Raw genomic sequence first — 11600 nt, 5'->3', positions numbered from 1 at the left:
GCCACTAAATCCCACAAGCACGGAGGATCTTGGTGTGATATCTGATTCAGGGATACCCATTTTCTTCAGAACATCTAGCTGGATTATGTTTACTGAGCTCCCTCCGTCAATAAGGATCCTGCGGACAAAATGGTTAGAAATAAAAAGAGTAATAACTAAACTATCATGATGAGGATCCTGGATGTCAACACGATCATCCTCATCAAAGGTTATGACTTTTCCCTCCGAAACACTCGATGTTCGAATAGGTCTTTCTCCATTATCCATTTTAGCCTCCTTGGCATGCCTTTTAGCTGCTGAGAAGGATGTACCACATATGTCTGATCCTCCAGAAATAAAGTTTATCACTTGTGCATCTGCCGGAGGGGCTGGAGCTTTTTCAGGGATCCTTTCAGGATCCTGAGTCCTTGGCTTTTTTTCTTCCCAGCAACTCCTTTAAGTGCCCCTTGCTCAGCAGATATCCAATTTCCTTTCTCAATGCGATGCACTCCTCTGTTAAATGCCCAAAATCCTCATGGTATGCACACCACTTTGATTTGTCTTTAATTGCGGCCGGTTTGTCATTTTTTCTGGGCCATCTGGCTTTTTCTCCTAGATTCTGCATCGCAAGGATTAGTTCATGGTTATCAATGGAAAAACAATATTCAGAAATTGGAGGATAATCCTCATCATCATCTTCTTGGTCAACAGCATGCACGTTCTGGTTGTCAGTTCTGTTATTGGATTTGAATTTGTTGTTCTTGAACGAGGATCCTTGCTTTTCTTGTTTTGAGGATCCTACCATTCTCTCCTGGATCATCTTGTCATCCTCTAGCAGGATGAACCTGAGTGCCCGAGTCCTTACTTCATCTAGGTTCCTGCATGGTGTCATAACAAGATCATCATAGAATAATGAATCCCTAAGCAATCCTATCTTGAAGGCCTCAACAGCCGTGGCTATATCCAAGTTGGGAATGTCCAAGGATTCTTTACTAAATTTGGTTATATAATCCCTTAATGATTCATTATGACCTTGAGTTATCCTATATAAATCACTAGTTAATCGTTCAAACTTTCTACTACAAGAAAATTGATTATTGAATAAGTTAACTAGATTGGCAAATGAAGTAATAGAGTAAGGGGGAAGACTTAGCAGCCATTTGAGAGCTGATCCAGTAAGAGTGGATCCAAATCCCTTGCATAGGCACGCTTCCTTTAACCTTTCTGGAATCGGATTGATCTCCATCCTCTCCCTGTATTGTGCTATGTGTTCCTCAGGATCCGTTGAACCATCATACAGCTTCATAGTTGGAATATGGAATCTTTTGGGTATCTCAGCATCACAAATTGGTGGTGCAAAACGAGATATCTTATGGCTTCCATCTGCAATCTCCGGGATAGGTTTGACCACCCCTGGAACACTTGATATCATATCCTTCAGTTTTTGCAGCTCTTTGGCCATAGCGTGGTTGATACCTGCATCCTGCATGAATCCATGGTTAGTGGTAAGAGAATTATTAAAAGTGTTACCTCCCATTGGGTTCAAGTTAGGAACACTGGATGTGAATCCATATTGTTGGGACTCTTGGATGATGGAGGGACCAGTGGAAGCAATGGTCTGCATTGGAATAAAATCTCCCTGATGGACATCTGAACTTCCTGTTTGCAAACTCTTCAAGGATCCTGGCATCTGGAAGGATCCCTAAAACTGGGATGATCCTGGAACAAAGGAGGATCCTTGAACCTGCTGTGCTCCTGAGTAGGCTCCTGAATTCATGAAGGATCCTATATGCTGAGGATAGGATCCTGCTGGCTGGAAGTATGAACCTGATGCCTGAGTCACTATTGCTGAACTGAAGTGCACTCCTCTTGGTCCACCCACATGTTGAATATCTGGAACCTCTGATGGCTGAGAAGTAACCATCGGAGTATCAAAATTCAAAGATTTGGGCACCAGTGGAGAACGATCCTCTGCCTCTTTCTTTTGTTTCTTGAGATCTCCGATTTCTTTGAGGATCCTGTCATTGGTCTTGTCCTGTTGCTGTATATGATCTCTCATCTGCAAAGTCAAAGTAAATATGTCACTAGTAGTGGGAGTATAGGAAGTAGAAGAAGTTGGAGGTTTAGAGAAAATAGGAGTTGGTTTCTTCTCAGCATTTTTGTGAGATCCAGCTGGTGGTGGAGGCAAAGGTGGAATGCCCTGAGATGAATTGACCGCAGACATCGCAGTAGAGGTATTCTTCACCGATGAAGCCATGTATTCGTATGCAACGATCCGGAATGATCACCAACAGAAAACTTTCTTATGAATGAAGCATCAATTGCCCCACGGTGGGCGCCAAACTGTTTTGGTCAAAAATCACACAAGGATAATGCAACCAAGCTCTCTGTAACGGGGAATGATGCTTGAAATGATGAATAAAGATAAGGATTACTTAAATGTAAATTGCACAAGTGACACAAAGATTTATACGAGGAAAAAGCCCTTGATCAATGAATGATCTCCGGCATAAAAAACCTCGGGTGATGGAAACTACCGATCACCAAGTTCCAATATAACAAATAACGTTTACAACTTCGGATAGTAACGAGCTAGGTACAAGGATCACTATGGTGTGGTATGCTAGAGCGTGTAAGAAATGTGTCCTCCTCTCCAAATGCTTGAGAGTGCTGTTTATATAAGTGTGTGTGGTTGAATTTAGGCAAGTCACCTAACTACTAGCTCGTTACCCCTTTTAGAAATAGAAGTAAATTTAGCCTAACAAATTATCCGTAATTTGTGCTAAGTTTCCATATTCTCCACAACGTCTATTTCCGGTTATGCATGTGCGAAATTAACGTGGAAGATTCCATAATAACGTTTGCCAAGACCAGGTCCAACTCGTAATTCCTGCAAAACAACATGAAATTCAAAGAGAACAATCGTTAGTATGAGGATCCTTAGGATGATCCATGATCCTGATCCTGAAGCTCTTCTGAGGATCACTATCTGCCACAGAAACAAGGATCACTGTTAGGATATCATGTAAGGATCACAGGTCATTAAAAATCCTGCCCTAACAGTGAACATCCTCCAACAAATGGGATTTCACAATAAATGGTGCTCTTGGGTCATGGGAATTCTGAAATCGGAGAACTCTTCTGTGTTGGTGAACGGGTCTCCTACGTTCACGTTTAGATGTGAAAAGGGTATGAGACAGGGTGACCTGTTGTCTCCTTTTCTTTTCTTGGTGGTGATGGAGGCTCTTTCATGTATGATCGACAACGCCAAGTCGGCAGGGGCCATTAGAGGTATTTCAACGCCCAATAACGGGCCGAATATTGCTCATCTTTTTTACGCGGATGACGCTATTGTGATGGGAAATTGGTCTAGAGCTGAATTACTTAACATAGTAAGAATCCTTCGGTGTTTCTTCCTTTGTTCATGTCTTAAAATTAATATTGATAAGTCTAACCTCTATGGTATTGGAGTGGGATTAGGGGAAATCGGGGATTTGGCGAATGTAATTGGATGTAAACCGGATTGTCCTCCTTTTAAATATCTTGGGCTTATAGTAGGTGCTAATATGAATAGAGTTGCAAATTGGCTTCCAGTTATTGACACTTTCCGTGCTCGTCTTTCTAACTGGAAGTCTCGTTTGCTCTCGATCGGGGGTAGTGTGGTTCTTATAAAATCTGTTATGGAAAGTCTCCCGACTTATTATTTTTTCCTTTATAAGGCTCCTAAGAAAGTCATTCTGATCTTGAAACCATGATTAGAAATTTCTTTGGGGTGCCTCATCGAAGGAAAGAAAGATGCATTGGGTTGCATAGGACGTGGTTACACGTCATAAAAAGAATGGAGGCTTAGGTTTAAATAAATTAGACATTGTGAACAAATCTCTCCTTTTGAAATGGGGTTGGAGATTTAAGACGGAAGATAACAATTTATGGAAAAAAGTTATTGTCGCTCTTCATGCTAGTCGGACGGGTTGGGAATGTATTTCCTACAAAAAATCTCTTTCTGGAGTTTGGAGTAATATAGCTAAGAATTTTTTAATCACGAAGGTGGGTGGCCATCCTTTAAGTAATTACATCAAAGGTTTGATCGGTAAGGGGAGGACGTTGCGTTTTTGTGACAACTGTCAGATTTGCATGCATCCGTACGATTATTAGACAATGATTAATGCTTAATGATTGTGCTAAATTTCAATTAATTACCTGAGCTGCTCTTTGATTATTACCATATACATACATGTGCATCATATATTGCTTAAATGTCATGTCATTATTGCACGAAAACTTTATTGATTCCAATGATGCACGAAACACGGCCAACACAACTATCAGACAAATCAGAAAATGCTGACGGAGTTCAGTAGATAGATAGACAGTGTGTTGAGACACATAATGAGCCAGAAACTAAGTCTTACACTAGTATAGTGTGTAGGAAAGTAAGGATCACAAAACTGCCTTCCTAGAGATAGTTTAAGTGCCGGAAAGTGCCTAAAACTCACATACAGTGCTGAATTCAGCAAAAACCAGCATAAATCAGCATTTAAACAATCTAATATTATGCAGAAATATGGTTAAATGGTCCTGAATGCTTACCTAAGTGTCGGGAATCAAAACTGTTATAAAAGGATACATAAAGCACACTAAACTGCATAGTTTAGCACCTTAACGAACCGGTAACCAACCGAACAACAGGACACTACCCGAAACACCAAATTTTCACTAGAAGCATTTTTTTAACATTACCAAGCTAGATATGATCCCCGAACATCATAACACCTCCTAAAATATCTAGCAACTAAGTCTTCTAACTAATACTTGATTTTTAACCTTAATGTAACTAGTTTAGTTTTACCCTAGTCTACTACCCCCCCCCCCTAACCTATGGACAGCCAACATATGGCCCAGTTAGTTGATTTGTTTCAATTAAATAATAGATTATGTTTCCCTCATATAGACATAATATACAAGAGTTAAAGTGAGAATATGGATTATATATGTAACCTAAGTATCATGTTCTTCATTTCTCTCACACTTGAAACACACACAAGTTTCTCCTTCCCCCTTGGTGCTCTCGGCCGACCCCAAACACCCACACATCCACCATCATTCATCCATTCTCATACAATCCAAGCTCATACAAAGGTGTTAGAGGTCACATAAAGGAGCTAGGAGCTTTCGGAAGATCAAGAACCTCTTTCATTTGCTTTTATCCACTTGTTTTATTCACTTGATCATCCCTAGCCTTGTGCTAGTGGTAAGAACCTTGATCTTGCTATTTTACTTCCATTCTAAGTGGTTAAAAGAAGAATCATAATCATAATCTTGAAGAACACTAAGAACCACAAGAAGTAAACTTGAACCTAAGCTTAAAATATGAAGAAATCTTGACGAATATGAGTTGTTATGCTTGATGATTGTTGATTGTTTGTGAAAATGATGATGATCATCATATGATCTTGTTAGATCATGATTAAAAAAAAAACATAATCTAGCAAGATGAAAAGGTGAACATATTAGAGATTAATGGATCATCCACACAAAGATCATGAACTTGAGAGAATAAAGTTGTTTCTTGTTAAGAAATGATCAAAGTAAGTTATTAATCATGTAGATCTAAAAATTTCACGGATGATTTCTAAAGAAACCAAGTTAAAAATATAAGTTTTACTAAATCTTGGTTCTTACATAAACAAACCTTATTTTTGGTGAATAAACAAGTGTAGAAACACTTGTGTAACAAGAAAATTTCATAAAGAAACATTTTTAGAAATTATGATCATAAGTTGTAAAGATCTATCTTCTTCAAAAATGAAGTTTTTAAAGAATCACTCACACTTTAAAGGATAACAAGGCTTACTAATAACACTAGTAAGTTACTACAAATTTTTACAAATATTCAAGTTCATGAAGTATTGGATTATACTTGTTTTTGCCAAAGTTGGTAAGTAAAGGTTGTTTATTATTGATTGTGGATTGATTGTGTTGTTTATACAAAAGAAATTGATATGCTTGAAAGCATGGAAACCTCCATTTTTAGGGGAAACTATGGCAAAATTTTCTAAAAATGAAAACACTTAGAAAAATATTTCTAAACAAATATTTACAAGTGTATTTTAAACAATAAATTGTTACAAAAACTTTGTCATAATTTTGTTACAAAAATTATAATTATTGGAGGTTGGTTTTTTTATAAATAAAATAGACTAAATATGTATTTAGTAAATATATATTTAGATGACACCATGTGTGTGATTATTTGTATATTTGGTGTATTAGTTATATTATTTTAGGACATGAAATGATATAACACATCAAAATACCAAGAATTACAATCCAAAATACTACCAAAATTCCAAGGAATAAATATACACCTTCTACACAAAATATTGGTGAAACCGAACTATGGAATAAGACTTACAAAATATTCCGAAAAATTTATTCACAGAGTATATTTTGGTAAATAATATTTTGGACACCAAGGAAACGAAAATATGATTTTTACAATTACTACAAGAATATCTCGTATTTTTAACAAGGGAAAAATAAATTATTTTTGGCAAGTATGAATATATATTTTTCTTGAAATTTTTAGAAGATATATTATTTTTAAGAAATATCTACTTTCTTAAACAAACATGAAATACAATATTTTTTGGTGAAAGATATATTTTCCCAAATAAATATGAAATATATCATTTTTTGGAGAAAAATGAGTTTATATATATTTCCCAAGTTGGACTTGAAAATATATTAATTTTGAAACTTATGTGAAAATACAAATATTTTTGCCAAGGGAAAAATTATAAATAATTTTTCTAAGTAATATTTTTTTAAATATATGTTTTGGAAATATACATTGGTGGACTTTTATTAAGAATATTATTTCAGAAAATTAATACGAAATTAAGTATATGGATACTTAATGAATACAATAAAAATACGTATTCTCGTACGTATAAATACACACCGGAATACGACCCCAATACATGGCAAAATATACAAGTATAAGAATACGAATACAAATACACCCATCCTTGGGAAGGATATACAAGTATAAATACTTGGGAAGTATTAAGTTAATACATATTGTTTTAACAATTATTCCAAAATTTAATAAATATAATTTAATTTAAAATATTAATTATTTTAACAGATAATTATATAACTTGGAATAATATCGAAGATACGAAGAAACGCAACTCAAAGATATTAACACTAAGTCAAGGCACGGCCCGTTCGTCTAATAGACATTAGTACGTTGTAGGTAGTCGTGTTTTATCCGAAGAAGCTTGAGTTACGGAGGTTGAAGACGCAAGACCGTGAGTTCATCTCCCCCTTTTCTTTTAACTATTTTCAGTATTATAACTTCGGGGGTGAAATATATGTTACAACTGTTTACAAACATTTTAATTTGGTATGGTTAGCTAAGGAAGGGTACTGCTTGATCATGTGAGTGGTAGGTATAACACTTAAGGCCATTAATCCTCGGTAGGACCGAGGGACATGAGTGATAGATCTATTTGGGTGTAGCAAGCCCACACCCATGTGGACCGGGGTTTGGCCCATGAGGTGACTATGTCTTCAAACTGAAGCCGTGGCAAAATCTACTAGGATTGAGTTTTCCTGCATCACTTCACACATATCAATGGCCTTGCAAACCATTGGTGATCTGTTTTTCCTTATTGCTTTCATACCAGGGTTGCAAATACATACTTACTTACAATGATTTCCAAGTTTATTCGAGCTCACACACTAAACACATGAACTCGCTTAACTTTTGTTGATGTTTTCAAACTACATGTATTTCAGGAAATTAAGTATGGATCTGGCGGGCGTTTGGATGTTTCAAGTAAAGTTGAGAATAAAAGGTGTCGTCCTATGTCTGAGGATTTGGATTGTGCGTCTTATTCTAGATAAGACATAACTTTCAAAGCCTAGTTTTAATTAATGTCTTTTGCCGAGTCTTTATGAACTCTAAAACAAGTTGCATGGTTTGTACTCGGATTTGATGTCTATGTTTCAACAATGTTGTTATGTTTTAAACTTAATTAATGGATGATCAGCTTCGGTTTTTATCATATAGTTGTTGATATGATTGAATGCAATGATATTAAACAAGTCACACTAAATCACGCTTCCGCAAAAGTCAGGATGTGACAGTTTTGGCTTGATACATGGCTCATCGACGAACCTCTTAAGTCCGCTTTTCCTTATCTTTTTTTGTAAGGAGATGGACAAAAAAGTCACTGTGGCTGAGAGGCTCAACAGGCAAAATAATGAAGAAGATTTCACATGGAGCTGGAACTCGGATATAACGGCAGCGGGTCTTCGTTCAAGGCTTGATCAGCTGTCTGGGCTGCTGGAAAACGCACAAACCTCGGCTGGTGCGGCTCGGTGGAAGTGGGTTGCTGACCCGACTGGGATCTTCTCGGTTAAATCGGTAAAAAAGTTGCTAAAAGATGAACACAGGCAGGCTAACTGTTTTGTTTTTGAATGGAGCAAGTGGATTCCGGCCAAAGTTAATATACATGCGTAGAGGATGGAGTTAAACAAAATTCCAACTGCCGATGCATTGAAGAAAAGGAATGTTGGTATTACCGATTCGATGTGCCCCCTTTGTAACTCGGAAGAGGAATCAGTCGACTACCTGTTTTTAGCTTGCTTCGTTGCCTCAAACGTATGGAACGGGGTTAGTTCTTGGTGTAATATTCCTAATATTTATGCGTTTTCTCTCCAAGATCTCCTTTCGTTTCACATTAATATCGGATCGTCGGAAAGGAAAAAGGAGGCGGTTAAGGTATTATTATGATCTCTTGTTGGAGCATTTGGCGTGCAAGGAATAATCTCAAATTCTCTAGCTCGTCGGCTAGAATTGAAGATATTATTAGTGAAATTAAGGTTTTAAGTTTTCTTTGGTATTCAAATAGAACGAAACATAGGGGAATAGATTGGAAGGATTGGGGCTCTTTTGTAAATATGTAATTCTGTAGTTTGTTTGTCGGCCCGACTTGGGTCGTCGTTTTTCTGTTAATGAAGTTTACCTTTCAAAAAAAAACCATCATGTGAATCCTTAGACATAAATATTTGACTTTACCTTCTAGAATATCTTGTTGATCAATTCAATAAACATATGATGGAAAACAAATAATGATTGTGTACCTGGTGTGCCAGTAACCACATCAGAGAATGAACTAGACGTCATGTCCGTCATATTGATTCGGTTCCCCTTTAGGATGTATCTTCTTGATGGTAGTATCGAGTTCTTTAGGGTTGAAGAACTCGTAGTAATGGAGAGAGAGGAGGGGAGATTTTAGTGTGATGTTATAAGGGTCTAACCCTAATCCCTCTCTAGTAATCTCATTATATACACCCAAAGGGAAACCCAATTAGTTAATTAAGGAAAAATGACCCATCAACAATTACCAACTAATTTATTATAGGTTTTAATATATTTTGATCCATATTATATAAATGATAATGATGGCTACCAGATTAAATATATAAATAAAATATTTAATCTTACATTCTCCCACTTAGCCGAATAATCATTTATCATGAGTATTAGATAAGTTTGATCAGAAGTTAATACTCATTTTAGCTTTAAACAAAGAACTGTAGCAGAGAAATACAGCCGTTGAGTCATTATGCAACTCAGGACCCCCATTAGTCATACTACAGCCTCAATTTAAAACCTAAAAGTTATGATCAAAATACGCAAATAAGCCCTTTAGCGTTTGATTTGTATTTATAGTTGTCTATATGTCATTACACCGGCATAACATATGTTAGAGACATACAAAATCAAACTGATGAGGAAAATTAATTAATAATTAGTCATTCATAGTACGATATGCAGTTGTACATGGTCATCAATTAAAACCCGTCTCTTTTATGAGCTCTCTTAATAAGACTTATGGGTAATAGACCTTCAGTTATAGGATCCTTAAGCATATCACGAATGTATTCGATACAAATATTTAGTTTCCTCAATTCGTTCATAAACGAATAATTAATTGTGTATCGAAATTTAATGCAGCACCTCTCGAACTGTTACTGTTCAAGGAGACATGGTAGCTGACTTTATCACAATAAGTCTTCAATATATTAATTATAATGAGTTAATAAACTTATGAGTCCACTGATAAATTTCCAACAACATTTAGTGACTATATTATGTCGTATAACTTAGGTTGTTATTATCAGTTTATTATGACTCCTCCGTGAGATATGTTTTGTCTGCTGACATAAGGATATATCCGAAATTACATTTTATCATCTTTGAATATTACAAAGTTAGAATAATCAACCGGTTTGAGTTCTCATTTCTTCTTTAAATTATAGCCTCTCGTTTCCTTTAAAGATATTGTAATACTCTATTAGATGCTTCACATTTATCTAGACATATCTAGTGTGTTGCAATGTGACTAATATCTAAACGAGTATAGACTTGAACTTACATAAGATGTGACAACCCGAACTTTTAGGGCTTGTAACGTTAATTTTGTGATTCAAACTTCTCGTCAATTGTTTCTTTCTAACACGGTTGTTGTAACTCAGTTAGTTAACATGACGGTATATTTGGGCCTATACACACATGCGCATACTTGAAACCCAACCCAACACTCGTATTCAAACCTTAGAGTTGGGTTGTGTAGATGTTTAATTAATTGGACTTTGTTACTAAACACTTGGACTTGGTTAATCCTTGGCCAAGTTTCGTAGCCCAAACCTTAACACATGGCAGTCCACGTGAGTGGGCTTGAGCCCACTTAGGCTAATAAAGCTAACCGCCCAAACAAGTGTAATACGTATTGTATTAGGATAAGTATAATGAAAAAAATAAAACAAACCCTACTGCTCCCATATCCTTCGTGCGTACGACAACAGGAGACTTCCCCCTCTCGAACTAGCATCTCAACCGGTCACCTTCTTGGTTAGTATGATTGTAATCGTTTTAAATTTGGTTGATCCTACTTGTTTACGTGTGAATCATTACTGATTTGTATGATGATTATGGAAACCTTTATGTCACAATATGATCGATAACCTTATGATTGAGAAACTTGCATGATAATAATTCCATAATTTAGGGATTTGGTCTAACTATCATATCATGTGTCGCATGTGAATCTGGGCGTGAATTATGCATATGAACTAAGGATCTTGTGATTAATTGCTATCAGGTTGCATGTGATCTTATTACAGGTGTAATTGTTTCAAGATTATCACGTGTTCGTAATCATCAGATTGTCGTATTAATTGAGATTTCGGCCACTTTAATTGAATTAAAAGAATATTCAGATTTGCATAAGAATTGAACGGTCCAATAATTCTTAATTGTTGACTGCATAGTCTATATGATTCATTAATTGCTCATGTTGATCTACGTGCATGTGATATGCTTTGAGTAGCATATGTGAAGCCTAAAAGTTGTCGGCTAAGTGGACATTATGGTCCAATAAAGATCATATGAATATAAATAAAAAACTGTTTGTTTGATTGAGTAGAGGAATGGGCTATTTAACCTTTTAGGACTGCATGGGGTGTTTGGATCTGAATCGACTGTGTGATAAATTAATTGGTAATTAACTAGGGGGACATAATGATAGTGATTGCATGAAATC

At 36.2% G+C, this 11600-nt stretch overlaps 1 protein-coding gene across 1 annotated transcript; it reads left to right on the top strand.

Moving 5' to 3' along the window:
- The first annotated feature begins 3059 nt into the window (after positions 1–3059).
- Positions 3060–3734, top strand: LOC110876303. The gene has a single exon (XM_022124479.1). It carries the CDS (start codon positions 3060–3062, stop codon positions 3732–3734), a length of 675 nt encoding a protein of 224 aa, XP_021980171.1.
- The last annotated feature ends 7866 nt before the right edge of the window (positions 3735–11600 follow it).

This window comes from Helianthus annuus, chromosome 7 (assembly GCF_002127325.2).
Source record: "Helianthus annuus cultivar XRQ/B chromosome 7, HanXRQr2.0-SUNRISE, whole genome shotgun sequence".
Classification (NCBI taxonomy): domain Eukaryota; kingdom Viridiplantae; phylum Streptophyta; class Magnoliopsida; order Asterales; family Asteraceae; genus Helianthus; species Helianthus annuus.
Note: the sequence above shows the minus strand (reverse complement) of the source record. Positions and strands in the feature narration are given on the sequence as shown.